Source organism: Xiphophorus hellerii, chromosome 22 (assembly GCF_003331165.1).
Source record: "Xiphophorus hellerii strain 12219 chromosome 22, Xiphophorus_hellerii-4.1, whole genome shotgun sequence".
NCBI lineage: Eukaryota > Metazoa > Chordata > Actinopteri > Cyprinodontiformes > Poeciliidae > Xiphophorus > Xiphophorus hellerii.
Genome location: NC_045693.1, coordinates 12,476,759 through 12,498,212, shown reverse-complemented (window position 1 = coordinate 12,498,212; position 21,454 = coordinate 12,476,759). Strand labels below are relative to the sequence as shown.

At 39.9% G+C, this 21,454-nt stretch overlaps 3 protein-coding genes across 5 annotated transcripts in view; 2 read left to right on the top strand and 1 right to left on the bottom strand.

Moving 5' to 3' along the window:
* Positions 1-109: 109 nt before the first annotated feature.
* On the top strand, positions 110-13,560 carry tarbp1 (TAR (HIV-1) RNA binding protein 1). The gene is made up of 29 exons (XM_032553088.1): positions 110-1,376; positions 2,285-2,382; positions 2,465-2,534; positions 2,821-2,969; positions 3,084-3,136; positions 3,237-3,334; positions 3,409-3,544; positions 3,614-3,710; positions 4,160-4,249; positions 4,335-4,482; positions 4,587-4,850; positions 5,648-5,745; positions 5,839-5,997; positions 6,077-6,303; positions 6,433-6,676; positions 6,782-6,970; positions 7,071-7,270; positions 7,354-7,425; positions 7,547-7,667; positions 8,506-8,616; positions 8,695-8,844; positions 8,929-9,015; positions 9,100-9,302; positions 9,389-9,470; positions 9,557-9,728; positions 9,822-10,007; positions 10,296-10,420; positions 11,457-11,593; positions 12,940-13,560. The coding sequence occupies exons 1-29, from the start codon at positions 443-445 to the stop codon at positions 13,118-13,120; spliced, it is 4,881 nt and encodes a 1,626-aa protein (XP_032408979.1). The 5' UTR covers positions 110-442; the 3' UTR covers positions 13,121-13,560.
* A 129-nt stretch (positions 13,561-13,689) lies between these two features.
* On the top strand, positions 13,690-18,723 carry LOC116713119 (5-hydroxytryptamine receptor 1D). Its single transcript, XM_032553091.1, has 3 exons — positions 13,690-13,987; positions 15,739-15,899; positions 15,987-18,723. Exons 1-3 carry the CDS (start codon positions 13,840-13,842, stop codon positions 17,271-17,273), a joined length of 1,596 nt encoding a protein of 531 aa, XP_032408982.1. The 5' UTR covers positions 13,690-13,839; the 3' UTR covers positions 17,274-18,723.
* slc35f3b (solute carrier family 35 member F3b) overlaps positions 18,509-21,454 on the bottom strand; it is a 54,505-nt gene continuing 51,559 nt past the window's right edge. For all 3 annotated transcript variants that reach the window (XM_032553092.1, XM_032553094.1, XM_032553093.1), the window contains one exon: positions 18,509-20,865. In XM_032553092.1, the coding sequence (XP_032408983.1) occupies positions 20,624-20,865 (242 nt within the window). In that variant the 3' untranslated portion in view covers positions 18,509-20,623. The remainder of the gene's footprint in view (positions 20,866-21,454) is intronic.

Genomic DNA, 21,454 nt, shown 5'->3' with positions numbered 1-21,454 from the left:
GCTGGCCGACAGTAGCGTTCATAAATCGGATCAACCTTGAGCTAAACGCCGCTTACTCCGCGGAGCTCGAATATCGAATATCCAACTTGAAACTAACTTCACTGCGGTATTGAATAGCTCATTTCATACATGCATGTACAGAAAAAACTGAGTATATGGTGAAAAAACGAGCTTAAATATATTTGAATGTCTTAATACAACTAAAACAAGGAACACATCAGCAGTTGTTTACATAATTTACATAATTAGACTTGAAAATGTTTATTTGGTGAGCTGCGAAATTAGACGAACGTGTTTCATTCCACTCTCGCGAGAATTCCGGATTACGTTTACGGAAGTTTACATTCTTGTTGGGAAAACGTGCAGTCTGTTCCATTTATCTGCTAAAAGCCGGTTGTCGTATCTTTTACATGCTTGGCACTATCCGCCTAACTCATAAACAATGTCTTCCACTTTGATTCAGGCGGTACTGAGCAGCTCTCCTAATTACGATACTTTGTTTGAATCTCTGTGCTGGCCGGAGGATTCGTGGCCGCAGACGGAGCGTGTTGAGGCGCTCACCGCTCTCATCGAAACTCTAGGACCGTTTCTGACCGATTCAGATTCGGCTCAGACTCCACTGACAGGTGTAAACAGAAGTGGCATTCGTGACAAAATTGAGTCGGTCATTTGGTCGAAATGTCTGCCATTTCTTTGCAGACTCTCGGCAGAAGCAAGGGATGATACGCGCTGCAGAGAGAGCACAGCCACTGTCTGCAGATTGCTCGGTGTCTCCGTGGGTGTGTGCGGGGAAAACGTGCGGACTGGAGTGGTTTCATCAATCCTGCCGTCGTTGCAGCGGATGTCAGAGGAGGAGCCGCTTACGCCGGGGACTCTCAGTGTGCAGGTTGCTGCTGAAGTCCTGGCTGCTCTCATGCCTCTTCTTACAGCGGATGAAGAACTCACACTCGACACTTTAAACTGCGCGCTGTCCTCTGTCAGATCACTCCCCGATGATCTGGTATCCAAAGTAATGGTCAGGATCATTTTAACTTCGCTCAGTTGCTGCAGCGATGCGAGGTCCAACATCATCCTCAAGCGCATCCTGGATGATGTTTGCAGCTGGCACTCCACGGAGCGAACACCGGTGGTCACAGAGAGGACGCTGCTGTGTTTGACCGTCCTGTCGGACCATCTCCTGAAATCTCACATCGCCACCTCCTCCGAGTGCCGCGAGGCCGACCCACGTCTGCGTCCTCAGTTCTGGATAATTTGTCAGGACGGACTGACGCACAGGGACAGCGTGTCACGCAAGAGGGCACTGTACCTGTTGAAAAGATGCGCAGCATTATCCGAAGAGGAGGGCTTTGATTCCCGTTCTTCTACATCAGAGGATGGTAACATGCAAAGTGCCGTGCAAAAGCGTTCTCACCCATTCAGCTTTTTTCATATTTTGTCAAAATCACATGCTAACATGTTATGCGACGTATTTGGGTTTTTTTCTTTTGCTTTTCACGCAAAACATGGAGAAAAAAGTCTGGAAGCAGTCAAAACAGAAAGACTTTTAACTTATAAAACTGATGAAACTGACTGGAGGAATCACATTGCAATCTAAGTAGTACTGCAACTAGTAATCTCTCACTTAAATGTTTGAACTAATTAGTACGGAAGAGGATTAGGGCCACCGAAAAAAAAGGAATTCTGATTTTTTTTCGGTGGCCCTAATCCTCTTCCTTAAATTAGCATTGGTTTTGGACAAACTAGGTTGGATAATAAAATTATTACATTACATACAGTCTATACAGATTCAGTGTACCATTTTGTAATTTCATCAGAATGAAAACATAATATTTTCACTGATTAAATCACCTATAGCAACAGCTGGAGAAAGCAGAATTTTCTTGTTGCGCCTCTGCAGTTGAGTAAAGATATATTTTTTTCAGTGTATTTAAAACTCAGCTGGTGAAGATTCGGTTGGAATATTCTGCAGTAATGTTTACATTTTGCATTTTAAAAGGTGGCAGAAATGTTTTTCTAACATAGTTAAGCTATTTTACTTGAATAGACAAATTATTTGCAAAAGCAACAGGCTGGCCTTACAACACAAGAAAATCAAGTGTACCTTTTGTGACATTCTTGACTTTTTTTTAAAATATAATGACAGCAAAACAGGTAGCTTTTTTCCCCTCTATTTCTACATCCACCTTTCAGCAAACAGTATTTTTTCCTACATAATCGATGCAACATAGAGTACTCTCATCTATGAGAATGGTATGCAGTTGGCTAAAACAAATTTCTTTTGTAGGAGAGATATTGTTTAAATGGGCCCCCAGCAAAAGCAAACCACTGAGGGAGTTCTGGGAGGATTACACTCTGGTGATGGAAACGCTGGAGGAGAATCAGGTAGAAAGTTCTGCAGAGTTGTTGTCTCACAACCATTATAATACAAACGATGCTCAGTCTCCCCCCGTGTCCCTCATTGCAGGTTCATGTTGTTCGGCCAGTTTTAAACAGAATTGATACGTTAATCCAAGCAACTGTGAATGATAGTGAAGGTAAGTTTTAATTATTTGAATGCTGTGTCATCTTTGGACAAATGACTTACCTTTTTATTCATTATTTTATGCATCAAGTTTTGTCTAATGCTAGAAGTGCGATATTCTTAATGAGCTAAGACTAATAAAAACTTAGAATGTTTTCTCAATAATTTTTTGTTGCTTTCTTGAAGGTTCTAAACAAAAACCTACAATCTATTGACATAATTATGAAAGATTTTAAAAACAACTAACAAGCATCAAGACTATAGTGAGTTAACTCTGAGTTTGTTGACCGGTGCTGCAGGGTCAGGCCTGTTCCACCCGTCCTGGCTGCTGTGTGTGTACCAGCGCATGTTCCACAGTGAAAATAAATCCTTAATGAGAGAAGGAGTGTGCCATCTGCTTCAGCTGCAGGTTCTTCAGCAGCCGGCCTTTGCAGCAGCCTTTTCTCAGGTGCACAGTGTATTTGCTGCAAGGCAATTGAAATCATCATATGTCACAAAAATAGTTTCCTTTTCTTTCTTTCCTTTCATTTAAAATCCTTCTTTTGATGCATTGCTCTTGTAGTTTGTCGTGGGTTCCTTCATGAATGTTCTGTCTGAAACGTCCCTTTTCTGTAGGTGAGGATTTAAATTTGCTTTTTTTTTTTTTTCCAAGTTCAGGAGATTATGTCATTAGTTTCATATTAGTTTTTTCTAACTCAGCCTCTGTCAAATATAGATCACCAGGGCAGAGTGTAGGAGACTGTCCTGAGCTGGCGGTTAAACTCCAGGTCTTCCTGGTCACCTTCTTCACAAGCCTGCCATCGGAGGACAGAGGTGCAGCCGGAAAACATACAAATCCATGAATCACATTTCATAATCTATTTCTAACTGTTGTGTTTGCTCTGCAGGTTGTGTTTTGTTTCAGCTGATTCAGCAGCTCAGCTCCAAGCACTGGTGTGCCGTACCGCTCCTCTTTGTCTGTCAGGCTTTTTCACATCTCCCTCCATGTCCTCTGCTGAAGATCGGCGGCCTATCTGCTCTACGGTAATTGATGCATTATCTTTATTTTAGGCGATGAGACTGATTTTACAGTATTTGTGCCTTGCATTCTAGGGAGGTGCTACGCTGCACCATGATCACTCATCAGGTTCGGCTAAGAGGAGCTGCACAGTGTTTTTTACTAAAGAGCACCCTCTCTCTGACAGATGTGGTAAGATGAAGATGTTAAAAATCAAAAGCAATACTGTGTCCTTAAAATAATTATGGTTGTATGAGAAACATACTTAAAAAAATGGCTGTTACAGTTTAAGATGAATATTGGAAGAAATACTTTTGGTAGGTAGAGGTTGTTTTGACATTTTAGGAGCTGAGTTAGAAAGAAAAACTTATCAGAAAAAAAACAAACAAATAATTTTAATTTCTTACACTCCTGGTAACTATTTCATAGTAAGTCATTATTTTAAGTCAATTGTGAAAACACATGGTTAAAAATCTGAAAATGTAATTTTAAACCAAGTGCAACTATTTGCTGGCGCTAATAAATGTTACGCACAAGCAAGATTGCTTTCCATATTATGTGTACTAATTGTATTGGGTACTTGGAACAATCCAATTAAGTTTTAAGTTGTTTTAATCTTTTTTTCTTTTCTTTTATTACAGAGTGAAGTGACTGTAGATGACATATTTAGTTTCCTGGTGCATTTTCGTGCTGATGAGTCTTTGTGTAGGGGGACAGAGCTGTGGAATGAGGTCTGCTCCTTACACACACATGCATTCTTAAGTATATTCAAATACTGTTGCAACAACTGATTATCACTTAATGTACTTGGGACAGTTGTGCATCTGGTTATTGGAACATGAATGCAGCTTCAAATCCAGAATTCTGGACGGCGATTTCACCGATGATCCCACACAAAAAGAAACCATAAGAGCCTATGTTCAACAAGAGGTACTTGCTTATCTTCGTGTTCCAGCAAGCACAGGTGAGTCTGGTGTGGGAGTGTTTTAGATACAGAGAATAATTGTATCTGTAGATGTGATGTATTTGCATGTGATTCTTATCAGAGTCAGTTTCTCTGTCACACAGGTCAGGCAGAACGGTTACCTGACACAAGAGAGGCTGATAAGCTGGCAAGAGCCCTTCTGCTGTGTGTGGACATGGAGAGGAGGCGACTGGTAGGAGAAACCAGTGAAATTCTGGGTTCACTGCTGTCTCCGCTACTGGACACCCTGAGCAGAGTCTACACCAATATCTACCTGCCTGTCCGTAAAAGTGACAAGAGTCTGCAGCTCTTGCTTAGACTGCTGCAGCTTGGGACGAAGCCTTGTGGTCAGCAAAAAGAAGTGGAAGGTTTGCGTTGAAACTCCTTAAATCTTCCCCTATAAATGTTGGCTTTAATACAGTAAATTCAATTTATACATAGATTTAATTAATTGAAAGAAGACTTATAGGGTCTTTCCTGTCTTTTTCGTGGTGTTCTAGAAAATACAAAATTTATTTGATGGGCTGGAAAGTAAAAATGCACTATGTGATTTACAAAAACTTTTAGCACTCCAAAGTGCAAAGTACTTCTCTTAGAGTGATGACAGGTAAAATATCACCAAAAATTCTCGCTAACACTAAAAAGTAGGCGCCATTCATTCCGGCCCCTTAACTGTTTTTGTAAATAAGTGTATAAATATTTTCCAAAATAAGTTAGCATAAGACACTTTTTTGCCTGTAAAAACAAACACACCAAGCAGTTTTACTTTTAATTAGAAAGTGCCCAACCCTTAGTTCTTACAGATTTAGACTTACTAAATCTGTAAGAACAGTCTGAATAAACCACATGATACTACCCAGCATAATGAAATTGCCAGTGTAAGCCTTTTCTGCTTTGATTGATTTAGTTTTTGACTAATTACGCCAAGAACAATTAGCATTTCTTTTAAATAGGCATTGTACATGGCATAGTACTAAGCTGAGTTAGTAAGCCAAGTTGCTGAAGAAGCTGAACTGAGGAAAAAACACCTAAAGAAATCAAAATGGCGGAAATTTTACTGTGAAATGTGTCAAAGAAATACAATAGGAACTTGATAATAAATAGGAGTAAAAACACAAGAAGACATTTTGGTTTGTACTTGTTAAGCCTTATGTTTGTTTCACAGAGGATGAGGTGATGTTTGCTATTGAACAAACCTTTCTTAAACTTGTCGACTCAGTCCAGGATTTTATCCTGAGGAGGCTGTGTGGGGAGCTGCAAGAGGTAATGAGGAAGAAAAGCATTCTACATGACTGTTCAATTACAAAGAAGCGCTCAAGAACTCAGATGTCTTGCACATGCTTTCTTCTTTGACAGCTCTTTGACGTTGAACGGGCTGAGCTGTATCTGTGTGTCCTGAGGCAACTGGTTGTTATGTGCAGCTCTTCGTCTCGCTGCCCCAAGAACATCCAGCAGTTTGCTTTCCCCAAACTCATAAAGTACAGCCTTTCAGTTTTGCTTGAGCCAACCCAACAGGTATACATTTAAATATATGCGCTCATCATCAGATTTGCTGCTCTGAAGTTAAGCAAGGACTGTTTTGTGTTTGTCTTAGGTCCCATCTGTGGCCAATCAGGTGTCCAAGGCTGTCAGTATGGCTTCTTTGGCTGCTGTGTGTGAGCTCTTGCAGCAAGGAGAAATTAGTATGAGAGCAGATACTGCTTCTGCTCTGAAGTCCATGAATGATTATTTCTACACTTTGAAGACTTCCTCACAGTGTCAGTCATCTCTCGGAAACATTAACAAATCCTTGATGAAACCACAGCTATTAGGTAGTTCAAGGTTTGTGGAGACTCCATACTGAACTGAAAAAAAAAATATATATATATGTATATATATATATATATATATATCCAGTATTGCAGTGCCATAATTAAAATGTTTTTAAATTATTTTTATTTTTTTGGGTAGTGACCTTGAAGCCCAAGGCCTCCTGCAACAGGACTGGGGACGCATTGCTGCCAACTTCTTGCGGGACCAGTGGATTTGTCTAAACTTCCTGATTAGGACTGTAGGGATTACAGCATCTGTAGAAATTTCCCAAGTGTCCGAGACCCTCGAAGCTGCTCTGAGTTGCAGCGTTGAGGCCCTGGCTCTGCTGCCCAGTGACTTTGTGCTGCCCGTGCTAAACTTCATGAACACGCTGCTGCCACAAGTGCGTATCAGTCCAGCAAGAATGAGAAATTTAAGGATATGATGGCACTAAGAAAGTTCTGAGGCTGGTTAACCTTCATTCTCATAATCTGTGTTTTGATCGTAGTTGGTGCAGGATCAGGAGAATCTCTGTGTGCAGGCAGTCACTCTGAGTTGGGAGCTTGTACAGGGGCTTAGCACAAATGCTCATGACTTTTGGCCAGCACTAAAGGGCTTCATCTCCATGGCCTTCCAGCACAAACTCCTGCAGCTGACACATGATCAGGCTCCGATTCTCACGACTGCACTGAAAAAGGTTATCCACACTAAGACAAAGCAACTTTTCCCCTCTCGATATCTTCCATTTTCTATGTTCGAATTTCAAATCTATGATGGTGTTAAATGTTTTTGTTTAGATTTTCACAGACTTGTTGGAGCTGTCTCAGTCGAAGAGCGGTGTCTTCGGCGTGCTACTTCAGCACTGCTGTCAGACCTGGCTGCCCAATGACCCAGCCATCAGGGATCAGGCTGCTGCTGTGTTCTCTAGTGTTTTTAACCACCTTGATATAGTCACTGAGGCCTGTGTTTATGGACCAGTGTTCAGGAGAGACCAACGGTTAATCCAAGCAATATTCCCTAGTCTTCTGTTCTTGTTCCTCAATGTTCTTTTAACAATGTTACTTTTTTCATTTTTCAAAGACTCGTCCTGGACGTCCAGATATATGTAGAGCAACTTGGTGCAAAGTGTGCCGCTAATGTTGCAGTTACAGGGTAGGCAACGTTTTACCTCTATGGAGAACTAGCATCTGGCTTGTTAACTCACCAGATGCTGCGAGTTAACAAGATCACCACTAGAGGTCACTGTTGCTGATTTGCTGCTTTTGTTTCCCAGTGATACCAGGGATGATCAACTGCCCCGCACATGTGTGCTGACATTTCTTAGCCGCCTGGATCCTTCTGATCAGCAGCATCAGAGATTCATGGAGGAATTAGTGATGGAGCTGCTGAGAAAGGTACTAGCTGAATGTTGGGTGGATGGGAAAATGGACCAATGCAGCATGCAAATCAGTTTACCTGAAAATCTCTTTTTTTTCACCTCAAATATTGTTTTAATATTGAAATAGTCATTTTTAGAGAAATTTGAATATAAATACATATTCAGCAAAAATGTTTTACTTTTTATTTTAAGATAATGTGGTGGAAACAAGTTTAACAGGAGATCTATAAGAACCTAAGAAAACCAATTTAACTTGATGATTTATTTCTGAGTAATTATATGTAGAGTTTAAAGTAAAACTAATCTAACAATTGCTACACAAATTGCTACTCTTGATAATAAATAAATGTAAGTAAAACATTTTTTTAAGTTAGATATGAAACACTGAACTAGTAAGACATGACATCCTTATTTCCTGTAGTAGAAATTTAGAAACCATTTTTCACCAAACTAGAAAAGAGAAGCAGTGAGATATATGGGTTATGATTTCCATAAGCCAGAAAATGGCTACACAAAAATTGCTACAGTACTTTGAAAAAGAATTGGTCAATTTCCAGATTTGTTGTGCTTGTTTCTTTTTGACACATTTTACTGTCAGAAAAAGATGAAATACAAAATGCAAGTGAAATTAAACTCAGCTCGGGTTAGTCACAGTAATTAGTTATTTAACAAAGGAAGGCACGTTGGGCCAGGTTAATTTAGATAGCTTTTTCCACTTAATAAATAAAAACAGCTTTTTGTATTTGCCCTGTAATATTTGAAATTGCAGTTTTACTGATTTATTTGTGCCATAAATGCATGTACTAATTCAGCCAATGCAGTTCACACCATTTCTCTCAACCCCATCTCCACAGGACAGTCTCATATCAAAGTCCAAAGTCCGTTACTATGGTAACTCCCTGCAGCATCGGGTCAAAAACAGAGCATGGCAAACACTGCTGCTGTTGCTTCCCAAACTCAAAGAGGTGAGTTAAAAAGATGTTTACTGACAGTTTCTCTGAAACTAAGAGATTCTAGAATAAAATCTGAATTTGTGCCCACAGGATTTTGTTGCCACTCTGGTGAACCACGTCTTTGAAGCTGGATTTTGCAGCAACCAGGCCTCAGTGAAGTACCTGATCGAATGGATGATGATTCTTATTCTTGTCAAGTATCCGCATCATATTGACAAATTCTGGAGCTGCTTCAACTTTGTGAGCTCATCTTTCTACTTATATGATTGAACAAATAAAAGTAAAACATCAGAGAGCCATAATTTTTACTGTTGTATTGCGCAGGATCACGAAAAGACCAAGACGAGCATCTGCACCTTCCTGTCTGTCGTGGTTCACTTCAATGTCATCATTCCACATGTTAAGGATAAGGTAACTCTCTTTAGCTTTCTATATTCTAGTGCCATTCCTAGATATTTATGGTCAGCTTTTGTTTTTCATTGTTTCTGTTAAAAGGTCGGGCAGCTGCGTAGAGCTCTGGACGTCATCCTGCAGTCGTGTTTCAACCACAACTTCAGCGTGCGCCTGTATGCATTACTGGCGTTGAAGAAGGTGTGGAGCCTCGCAGAGAAGGAGGAAGAGGATGATGAAGCTTTCCAGGGGCTGTCTTCTGTGGTGACAGCCTGTCTGAAGCAGGCCGAGACCATGCAGAGCACCGGGTTAGATGCAAACAGCTGCAACAATAACGTGTTCCAATGCACATAATGAGCTTATTCAAAGATGGTTTTTGCTGTTTTTCTCTAAGAAATGCCAACAAGAACTGGCTGAGGATTCAGGGACACTTCTTTTTCGGAGCCTTTCATCCCATCAGGGATTACAGCATGGAGGTGGGTTCATTGTTCTACGAACACATAAGGTCTACTGAAGCGCGGTTACACAAATCAACTGTTTTCCTTTTTTGTTTGTCTTTTAGACCATATTTCAAACTTTTCCCAGTCTGTCAGAGTTGGCCGACGATGAGTGGATCCCACCGTGGAAGTTTGAAAAGCTGTCATTCTTTCCTGAAAGTCTGTTAATCCCGTTGAGGAATTCTGCTCCTGAGTTGGGCCAGCTCCAGGCTGGAGATTGGGTCCAGCAAGATCGAAGTACAGATATGTTTCTCTCAGCTGGAGTAACTAATCCATGAGGCTAGCACATCTTATCCTTACTGTGTGTGTGTGTAATGTCATATTTCCCAGGCGAGCAGGATAAAGAGGAGCGCTGGTCTGAGGTGCAGAAGAAGATCACACCGTGGCGGTCAGGGATCAACGATCAGGAACCCGAACTGAACCTGGTTCCAGCTCAGCGGGCAGCTCGGCTGGGCAAACAGCACGGCACCCTGCTGGTGGTGGCCTCCTTGATTGACAAGCCCACTAATTTAGGAGGTTTGTGTCTAAATATAATTTTTCAAACCTTATCACACATACTATATTGGGTCTGGGCTTTGACTGGGCCATTCTAACGCATGAGTATTTTTGATCCAAACCGTTTTAGTGGAGCTCTGGCTGTATGTTTCGGGTCGCTCTCCTGCTAGAAGGCTAACCTCTGCACCAGTCCCAAGACTTTTGTAGCCTTTGAAATGTTCCCCACAGCATGATGCTGCCACCTTCATGTTGAGTGAAATTACATGAAACAGACTTGAAATTTTTGACTTGTTGCTGTTGTTGTTCCAGGTCTCTGCAGAACATGTGAGATATTTGGGGCGAGCGGTCTGGTTCTGGACAGTCTGCACCATCTCAACGACAAACACTTCCAGTCTCTGAGCGTTTCAGCTGAGCTTTGGCTTCCTTTGCTAGAGGTGAATTGTGGAATTTAGCCTTAGCAACATTTGCTGAGGATTAAAGTACAGTGCCCATCAAAAGTATTAATAGCTCTCCCACATGTACAGCCACAATCTTTGATTTCAGTGCAATTATATGCTAACATACACTAAAGGATGATGATGATGATGCAAGGCTTAATTTTTACCTTTTTTTTTGGCATATTCTGATCTTAATAGTGTGATCATTTTTACTCACCTTCACTGAATTGAGACTTTGTAAAACCACCTTTAACTGCAATTAGAGCTGCATTTTAAAACTATATATGTCTCTATTTGCTTTGCTCAGCTAAAGAAACAGATATTCTTTGTAAACTTCTGCCAACTCACTGAGATTGAATGAAGAACATTTATAAAGCACAATTTAAAAAATTAGCAACACATTTTCAGTTTGATTTAGATCTGGCCTTTGACTTAACCATGTAAATGACCTGTGATGTAAACTATTACAGTGCAGCTCCGGCTGTTTGTTTATGGTTATCCTGCTGGAGCGTTGACCTTCACCCTAGTTTTAGGTCTTTTGAAGCCTTTAAAATGTGATGCTGCCACCTTCTCCAAATATAGCATGTTGTTCTTAGCCCAGAATGTTCAAGATTGTTTTTCATGATGTGGGTTGCTCTCTAAAGTTTTCTAAAAACAGTTGTTGTGAACTAAGTACACTTAGTTGAATTGGGTTGTATTTGTAGAGTAAGGGGGGTCTGGATTGTAATAAAATGAAAGAAACTTTGTGGATGAAATGTAAAAAAATAATAGAAAAAGTTCATGGTGTGTGAATGTTTTGGAAAAGCTTAGTGTAGATAAAGAGGAAATCCCAGTAGGGAGATAACACATACAAAAGTAATAAGCATTCTGAATGATTGTTACACTGTGTGAACCCTGATTTACTGTAGCCCATATCTGTGTGCAAACAGCTTTTGTTTTGCTGTGTTGAACTTTTGTGCTGTTTTTAAGTTCTGCAGATGCTTTACAGTTTGATGGTTTATTTCATTTCCAACATTCTTCTGTTTTCTTTCAGGTGAAGCCCGTGGAGCTCACTCATTTCCTCCAGGTAAAGAAGAGCAAAGGTTACTGTATTGTCGGAGTGGAGCAGACTGCCAATAGTCAGAAGCTCCAGGACTTCAAGTTCCCTGAAAAAACTCTGCTACTTCTGGGGTAGGAGGGCACTAAGAACATTGCATTTTAAAAAGGGGTCAGAGTTCTGTTTTTTTCCATCAGACCAGCCACCTGTCTCTGTCTTCCACGCCCTTGTGGGTCTCTTAGTGCTGAAGCCGAGAGCTGACAAGGCTATTTTAGTGTCCTCTCACCCGTTAAGTTGTCGCCCCCGTGGAGTTTGCTCCCCTCCTTCGCCTTGTGTACCTGTCTGGGCATGCTGGTCTATAATTGGCTGTTCCTGAGGGAAACAAAGGATAGGAATTACTCAAAATGACACAATGAGCCTGATTACAAGAGCCTTTCACTTCTATAATCTGTTACATCCACTAGTTTGGTCACCAGATTTTCTTTCATGTACCAGCTGCATACAGTTGGAACATGAGTGGCATATAGTGGCACTCGTGAGGCAGAGGGAGAACGGTACCGATCCGCCGCCTTTTAATCGTGCCAGTTTGTTTTCTTCAGTCAAACATGGAAGCTGTGGTGTTGGCGTAAGGGCCTCATGTGTAAACTCTCACTTTAATGCTCTCACAGCTGCGCTCTACTCTGCACAGCGTGGATTGGCTCTAATTTCCCATCAGCCTCTCTATTGTCTCAGCCACTTGCCCTCCAGATGAATGTAACGCATCAACAAGTGTTTCCTCGCTGCGGGGCCGACTGCCAAAATTAAACGGCAGGCACTTATTACCCTTTTATGTTTACTTTGCGTGGCCGATATGGGGCAGCGAGCGTTCTCGCTTTATTACAGTTTGTTTTGCTCTCGGAATTAAACTAATAAATCATCTTCATAAAGAGCTCAATTTTGATTTCAGTGACTACTACAGGTGTGCTTGACTGGGAATTAAAAAAACAACAAAAGATTTTGTAAAATTACAAACTTTAACATGTATTATTGGGGTTTTCTGGGATTGACCAACACCAAGTGCTGCGTCATTATGAATAATAAATATATATTGGTTTTTGGAAGTATTAATAGGAGAAATTGACTCGGTTTCTTAATTGTGATTCTAAATGCAGTTGGTTGAATTGGATTTTGTTTAGGGTGACGAATAAAACAAGGTAAATGGTCTGCTTTGTAAAATGCCTTATCAAGTTTGAGGACTTCAGAGCGTTTCCAGTACAGTCTGTCATTCAGCCATCATGTAATATAATTGTATTAAATTATTTTAGAAGTTTTTGTTGAAACTTCATGTTTATTAGAAGAGTTTGAATTACAATTAAGGCCAGAAACATGTTTCTTGAATGTCCTTTTACTGTTGTTTTCAAAGTAGTACCAAAACCGTGTTGGAGTTGAACTAAAACTTTTTCCCACGTCAAAACATTTAACATCTGTCTCCCTTTGACAGCAACGAGCGGGAAGGTATTCCTGCCAATCTGCTCCAGATGTTGGACGTGTGTGTGGAGATCCCGCAACAAGGGATCATCCGCTCACTCAATGTCCACGTGAGCGCTGCCCTGTTGATCTGGGAATATACGCGGCAGCGCCTCATCACCGGATCACAAGAAGTCCACTCACATTGTGGCTGAAGAAGAAGATGCAGACATGGCAACACAGCCGATGTCGAACCTGCCACAGATCCTAAACAATCTTACACACAGTTTGTGTGTTAGAGGACCATCAGGTCTTGCATGTTATGTGTGACCCAGAGTCCTGTCAGGGTTCAGTCTGGTCAGCAGTCATTTTATGTTTTAATAAGATCCCTGTATGGGGGTCAGTTATTTTATCTAAATATTGCTTATCATAAATGAACAGAGATTATATCTGTGTTGACAGAACTGCTGTATAAGAAGGCATTTGTAGCTCCAGGAAGGAAGTTGTTTATGGACTTTGTTCTAATTGCAAACTATGTAACATACCACTATATATACTAGTTTTTGCTAAATTGTCTATGCTCTAAATGTTTTATGTTTTTTTTTTAAATCAAGTCACACTTTTTATATTATAAAAATAAACTAACCTTTTTTCACACTTGATCACACATTTGCTTCCCTTAATCATAAAATTACTAATTATTAAGAAAAAAACATTAAGAACTGTAACCTTAAAAGGGTTAAAGAGTACATTCATGTTTGCATGTGTGTATTCTCCTCCCCCTTGCATAAAAAGACTGGCTGCTTTACCTGGAGACTGTCATTAGCTCAAGCGGATATGGGTCACAAGAGACAGCAATCACTTGCTTTTTCAAAGATATAATGCTTATCCTTTCTACAACATGTAAACGCGACAGTTCTATAGTTACAGTAGTATGGATGTTCAGGATGGCTTCAGGTCACCTCTGCAGGCTGCGGGGATCAACGCGAGCCAAACGGGAGGGACGGAGGGCGGGTTGTCCAAGCAGACCCAGCTGCTGCTGGAGGCTCTTCTGGTGCTCATGTGTTTGGGTGCTGTCATAGGTACGACACTGACCTGTGGAAACCTAACTTTGTGTTTATAATATTTAAATATTGCTTTCATCTTATTTTTATACCGTTGATTTTTTTATATATATATATATATAGAAAATCAGTGCTTTAATTTGAGAATACTTAAGTTACAGTTTTGCTTCTATTGCTAAAGAGAAGAAAACATGTTAATATTTGATCATTTTGCTCCAAGTTGTTTTAGGAAACATAAACATTAAAATTGTGCCAGAAATTTTGAAGCTGTTGCTTTTTATAGGATTTTTACTATTTCATTGTTGTTGGATCTCGTTCAGTATTAAGAAAAAGTCACAACTTCAAACATAAGTTCTAATAAGAGTTTAGTGTCAATAGACTCAAAATATCAGTGCCAATTACATGAGGCTTTGTGAACGGATGAGTCTTTTAGTAAAGTTCACCTTGTAGGATGTTTTGATCTATCTGTATATTTTCTTTTATTAATGTCGATGTTTTTAGCCAAAATTATTAGTGAGCTCATCCTCTGGACGAGAGGCAAGCCACATGAGCGGTTTCTGAACGCATTTTCTTATCTGGGCCGTCCTCTGTCAAGGTGTCCCAAATATTGTGAAGGAAACTTTAAGTGACTTTCTGCAGAATGTTAGTCTGTCCTGAATGTTGTTCAGTTAGAAAAGTGGTTTCTTTTCAGCCCTTTCTGAAACTAGGCCAGTGCCTTTATGTGTGTGTAGAAATGATCACACTATTTCTAGAGAAAGCTTGTCACTGGTGGAAAATCAATTCCTCATTTAAATTTTCTTTAGGAGATTCTCAACCACCTGTTAGACTTCTTGGGAACACTAATACTCCCAACAAACTTCTCTCCTTGAAGTTACTGCCTGAATAGTTGATTCGGGTTCAATCTTACTGGCACCAATAATCTTACCCGTGAGGCTCTTTTGATGCAAAGTAATGGTGACAGCATCTATTTTCTTAGATGTTTGACAAACGCAAAAATAATTTTTTGCACCTCCTCCCTTTAAAGCAACCATTCTGCCCATCTGAATTTCATCTGGTTGACAGAGTGATATCAGCTGGCCTGTCTTTATTAACACCTGCACTTGTTAATAATAACTAATTGTTACCAGGTCAGAAACACATTAAAGTTATCTGTAATGAATTAGTCATAAATTTGCAATAATTCAATTTTTCATCACAACCTACACTTAAATTGTGTGTGAAAATGTGACACTATGTCTGACTTTTTTTTTCTTTTAGCAGACTGTTGGTGCAGAATAGGAAGAGAAAATAGATTAAATTTTTAAAATGTATCTAACTTAAGAACATTATCATTTCTCAAAACACTAACCATGAGATTTTAAAAAGAACAAAAAGGTTGAACTTAAAAATGTTCTTACTTTTTTTCATTTTGTAATTTTATAAATGGAAAAAAATGTCTTAGGAATTCTAGCATTTTTGTTTTTATTATGATTTAATAAACCCTTTATATCTAGGAATAAAATGGGTTGGTTCATAAGTCTTTTTGCCACTGTAATAAAAAGATTCTGTATCTCAAATTTATATAATTATCTGAAATACATGAGATACTTTTTTTTTTTTTTTTTTTTATCAAAGAGGCAGAATTGTGCTTCCACGGTTTGGGATGATTTCTAAACTGGCTGGTTAAGTCCATTAACCAGCCAATGGACTTTAACCATTGGCTGGTTAAAGTCCAGCCAATGTGACCTCTGACCTCAGGGTTTGAATCTCTATAATGTGTTTTTGTGCAGGCAATGTTCTTGTCATCATTATTGTGGCAGCTACCAAGACCCTCCATGCAGTGACGTCTATCCTGATCCTGAACTTGGCCGTCAGTGACCTCCTGGTTGGCATTGGAGTCATGCCTTTTGTTGCTATGTCCATCATGAACACGGGATGGGTGCGTTGTCCTGTAAGCATTTTCTGTCCTGTAGCATTACATTTTTTGTTTAGGTGACCTTTAATGTCCTTGATCCATTAACTATGTCTCCTCTGCCAGGTTCTCTGTCTATATGTTGGGTACTCCTCCACTGTGTACTGCACAGCTTCTGTGCTCACACTGACTGCTATTGCTCTGGACCGCTACTACTCCATCATGGACTGCCTGCGCTACAGTTCCCGCTGCACCCTGTGGAGGACTTCTGCTGTGGTCCTGTGGATCTGGCTTCTGGCTCTGGTCATCTGCAGCCCTCCTCTGCTGGGCTGGAGCTCTGTCAGCTATGTGGTTCCCATGTATAACTGTGCAATCACCTGGGCCAGCACTGTCAGCTACACAGCCTTCATGGCTGTTCTGATCTATCTCATGCCTGCAGTGGTGATCCTCTTCTGCTATGTGAATATAATCAGGGTGGCACGCAGCCACGCACGTAGGATTCACTCCCTGCAGGACTCCGTCCAGCGCAGCAGGTCCCCCTCTTGTCCAGGGGATTCATCCCACCAGAACTGCGGGAGCCTCCATAGACCCTGGAGTGTTACATGTCACAAGAACAATGAATCTGAGTCTCAAACAAGTAAACAGGGAGAGAATATCAGCCAGATTGTTCAGGAAGCTCCAAAACAGCAGGGAAGCAAAGTGAGGGGTTTGTTTTCCATCCTGGCTCAAAAAAACTCTCAGCCACCCGAGCCAAACCACCAGCAGCCGCATCATGGAGGGCTGCGCCTCGTCCTGATCATCTTCGCTTTCCTCCTCTGCTGGACACCCTACATCTGTGTGGCTCTGGTTCAGGCCACAGAAACTGCCATTACAGGTCAGTCCACCCTCGTGCCAGACTCTGTCATCACCTTCTCCTACTGGCTGATGTTGCTCAACTCTGACGTCAATCCTTTGTTGTACGCTCTGCTTAGCCAGCGCTTCCAGATTGCTCTTCAGGGACTTTGGCACAGAATTAGAGCTCATCTGTGCAGCCTGTTTAGCACAGAATGGGAGGTCAGAGGAGATGGGGATGACGTCAGAATTACTGACCCAGGCACGTTGACCACAGCCCATCCCAGTACACATGCCAGCACAGAGAGTTTGAACTGTGACAACTCAAAGCTCTCCTCCTCTGTTTTCACTGTTAGCACCGACTTTAAAAGCCACTCTGAGGGGTATCTTTGTAACGTGTGCCACCATGAAAACACACCCTCTGTGTTCCAGGATGCTGCTAGTGAGAAGACACACAATCTGCAGGTCCCTTCGCGTCCTCAAGAGGGCAGCAGACTTCCGTTCTCCGCTCTAACTAAGGAGCGGCAGGCCACTTTTTTCTATGGCCAGATCACAGTGTCAGTGGAGCATGATGTCTGTTAGTTATTTACTGTTGATTCTTAATAAATTCTAATATTATTGAAAGGGTAATTTGTTTCAGTAGTTCAGTTCTAAAAGACATATTGCTCCATTAAAACATTTCTAAATTAAAATCTGTTCAGTATGTAAATCCCAAAACTCAGTTTCTCTGAAAATATATTAGTGCCTAAAGCCAAGAAAAAAGGAATTTTTAATATTGAAACGACTTTGTACTGAAAAGTCGATCCATGTACTTTGTATTAAATACACTCAGAGCTTGGTTTTGGTTCATTCAGTGCGAGTTCATCATTTCGTTCATTGAACCAGATGTTGGTACTTTTAGCAGTGTTTGCAGCATAGAGTTTATCAGCAGAGGAAATTCTGAGGTGCTCTAACATTACCTGGAAGAGGGCTACACTAACCTTGAACTTGATTAAAGGAAAAAAAAAACAACAACAGTGAACCAACACCAACAGATGACAGTTCCTTCATTCATTACTGACTGTGATAACTTCACACTGGCCCTCAAGCAACATAGACTGTGTGTTTCTCCACGCTTGCCATGATTTGGACCGGGATTTCCTAAGAAGTCGATGAATTTAAATTCAGAAATGAAAACAAGAAATACAGAAGTTGTAGCCTGGATGATTTTAGTCTTTTGAGACAATCGACTTTGTTTTATAATCCTCTGAAGAATGAGGCTACGCTTGTGCATACAAGCTGTGAAGAGGCAGCTTCTTGTTGTGTACAAAGTCAGGAATCTTTCCCATGATTGTGTTGGCAACAACATGGAGAGAACATGACAGTTCTGTATTAAAAATGACGTTTTTTCACATTTTGGGTCTTTATTTCACCAAGCCATAATCATCAAAGCAAGGAGAAATAACTGCTGGAAATGGATTAGTGTGTTTTCATTTAATCTGTAAAATACTGAAAATTAGTTTTACTTTTGAGTGAATAAATTAATTAGATATTTCATCTCTCAGAATTATCACTAGCAACTGATGTTGCAGACTTGAAGTACTCCTATCAATTACTTTACTGGGGGAAAAAAAACAAACTAAAAATAATCATTGTAGATACGATGCAAATATGTCAAAATATATATATATATTGCTTTTACGATAGCTATACCTTTTTACCTGAATTGTTGAACCACAACAGAAAGCTATGGAAGAACAAACCTTGTCAAGAAAACTTATCAAAAACAAATCTTTTTATACCTTACATCATACGATTACACTTGAAGACACTCAGTAGCAGATCTAACAAATCCATCATTTATTCACGCTCTAAATATTTCCTCCTCAGACGTGATATAACCATATGTTGCATCATCTTAGTGTAAAAATCATTCCTTACAAAGGTTTACATTTAAGTCTTGCGTTAATTCCAGAGGAATACAATATAATTATTTATTGCCATAGAAAATGACAATGGGAAACAGTGCTAAATGTACTGTATTGCAAAAAAATAAATAAAAAATGCAGTGAAGTGGACATTTCAGCTGGTATGTGCATGCTCGTTCTGTGGTTATCAGTCATCGAATTTTTTTTTTCTCCTACAAGTCCTTGAGGTGAGTCAGCAACTGAATGCAAAAAGCGATATAAAAACTCTTCAGCAATACATCAAGAAATTGTCCCCCCACAAAAAAAAAGAAGCAATAACTCATCCAGATGAGGACAAGGAGAGTTATAATAAAGTGTATCTCTCTGGTAGCACTGTATTAAACAGAGCAGCTCGTAGTGAGCGTGTGTAGTGTGATATTCATACATTCACAACAAGGCAGAGTTCACACGTGTCGCTTCACAAGGCGAGGGCCTCACTTGCTCTCCTGTTTACCTTTTCCTAAAGGATGCGAATGTTTGAAATATGATGATTGAAAATAGATCAAATGATATATTTTACTTTTGTATAAAAGCTGGAGAAAATCCAAGCCATGTTTTATAAACTCTCTCCTAAAGTCACAGTGATAGATTTTTACCATCTGTTGTTTTCTCCAGAAATAAAACTGCTGTAGCTCTATAGGATAGCCTAAACATCTAAAAAGTGTAATGTGTTATATTAAGAAGCTCGGGGATTGCTTTTATTCATGTTCAAATTTAATAACTGGTTAGTTTTCATTTTGGCTGCTGGTTTTGAAGTAAGTTTTTAACCAAACCCATTGTCTGGGTTTCTTGAAGCACATATATATTTAGCAATGAAACTTTGTGTATCTCATGCACTGAATGAGAATATACTGGTTTAAATACAGTCCCTTGTGAAGGTATTCTTATTTCTAGAACCTTTCCACATTTTTGTCAAATTCCAACCACAATATATTTTATTGAAATTTTATGTTATAGATAAAAATAAAGTAGCACATTATTGGTAAGTGAAAGGAAAAAGATACACTGCTGGAAACACTATGCATTACCTTGGATACACAATTCTCATAATCTGAAGGGCCATGAGAATTTAAGGGCCAGGGATCACTCATTTTAACTGAGTTTGGGTTATACTGGAAAGACTTAGTATTGTAGAGTATTGAATCAGGGAGTGTCAGAAAACAAATGAACCCCTTTCTTCTTAAATTTAATTCAAAATCACATATTTTCCTTTCACTTCACAATTATGGACCACTTTGTATTGATCTATTTCATTAGATTCTAAAAACACAGTGAGTTTTATGGTTGTAATTTGGCAAAATGTGGAAAAAATTCGAATTTTTTCACTTTCATGTTGGCCATATCGGGATGTGAGCAATGATTGTGGAAGATTAGCCCCATGAAAGCTCAGACCCACAGAATGGAGGTTAAAAGTAGCTCTTCTGTTCTAATCCAAAAGAAAGGCGTTTTGAAAAGATGTGTTTTTAGCGCCGATTGATCCTCAGATGATCAGACAGATCTCCTCACAACAAGTGAGCCTATTAGGTCCACAGCTCCCCGGGCATTCAAAGGTGTGAAATGTAGCTATGTACAGTACAGAAAAGGCAGGAAGGGATTTCTTTTGTTCTCAGACATTTTTCTTTGGATCAAAATGTGAGTAAATGTGAACCTGTCATGTTTTCTTTTCTTTCTTTTTTTTTTCTAACTGGAATTGATCAGGCAAGCTGGCAAGTCTTTTAAGGATACGATGAATAACTAGAAGAATTTAAAGGTTCCGCAACAGTGAGACTTTAGTCATAGTTGATACCGTTTTTAAGTAATAAACAAAGCTAGAATGTGTTTAATTCCTATGCATTCTGAGGCTCTGGTATCTCTCTCCCTTTGTTGAATTGTCTGATCACAGCACATTCCAAACCTATGGTAGCTTTGCAAAACACAATGTACTGTAGGCCACTAGCCACTAGCCAGATAAGATGTGTTAATGTTCCCCGTTTAATTATAATGGAGTCAACGTGCATATGTTGACAGGGAGGTCCTGCCTCTCCCTCTCCAGTTGAGGCCTGCGTTGGCGCCCGTCTCCCCGGCAACCTCGGCAGGGTCGTCCCGTTTACGCAGCTTTGTAGTGAGCTGGATGATACACTGGTCCCAGTCCTCTGGCAGCAGCAGCATGAGGAATCCCAGACAGATGATGAACACAGCAATCAGGCGCACCGTGTTGAAATTGATGTCACAGGTGTAGAGGTCAACCACTGGGAAATCAAACCAGAATGTGTTAATACAGGACTATAAGCAGGTATTTGTGTCAACTTCCACAAATTTATTTTATTTTTTTCCCCCCCTTCAAAATGTTAATAAAAATAAGTAAATATACAATTCAGTTTTCAAATGTTGATTTCTTGCATCAAGAGAAAAAATATCCAAAACAACTCGGCCCTATGTGAAAATGTGACTTTCCACAGACAAACAAGCAAAAAAATAAGCTTTGAACAGTCGTCCAATGTGGCTGAATTACAACAGTTCTAAAGATTGGACCAAAATTCCTCCACAGTGATGCAAAAATTTGTTTTTACTGTTTTATGGCAGTTTTGTTGTGTTTCCTAAGACAGTTTTTTTAATATTGTGGGGGTTTTTTTGCTGATCTGAAACAATAAATGTGCCAAAAAATGCAAAACAGAAGAAATCTTTAAGGGTTCAGTTGCCTTTTTAAATTCCTAAAAACAATGTGTGCAAACTATCCACACATGGAAATTTTGATTCTTGCTAATTAACGGCATGTCTTTGTTATAATGTTTTTAAATAAACCTGGTGTGAAAAAAATAAGGAAAATGTTAGTCATAC

Bases quoted from the DNA above. Each gene is read 5' to 3' on its own strand.
- tarbp1 (XM_032553088.1), top strand. From the start codon at position 443: ATGTCTTCCACTTTGATTCAGGCGGTACTGAGCAGCTCTCCTAATTAC. The intron at 7,668-8,505 runs GTACTAGCTGAA...CCATCTCCACAG, and splicing joins TGATGGAGCTGCTGAGAAAG to GACAGTCTCATATCAAAGTC. The intron at 9,471-9,556 runs GTGGGTTCATTG...TTTGTCTTTTAG, and splicing joins TCAGGGATTACAGCATGGAG to ACCATATTTCAAACTTTTCC.
- LOC116713119 (XM_032553091.1), top strand. From the start codon at position 13,840: ATGGATGTTCAGGATGGCTTCAGGTCACCTCTGCAGGCTGCGGGGATC. The intron at 13,988-15,738 runs GTACGACACTGA...GTTTTTGTGCAG, and splicing joins GTGTTTGGGTGCTGTCATAG to GCAATGTTCTTGTCATCATT. The intron at 15,900-15,986 runs GTAAGCATTTTC...CTCCTCTGCCAG, and splicing joins CGGGATGGGTGCGTTGTCCT to GTTCTCTGTCTATATGTTGG.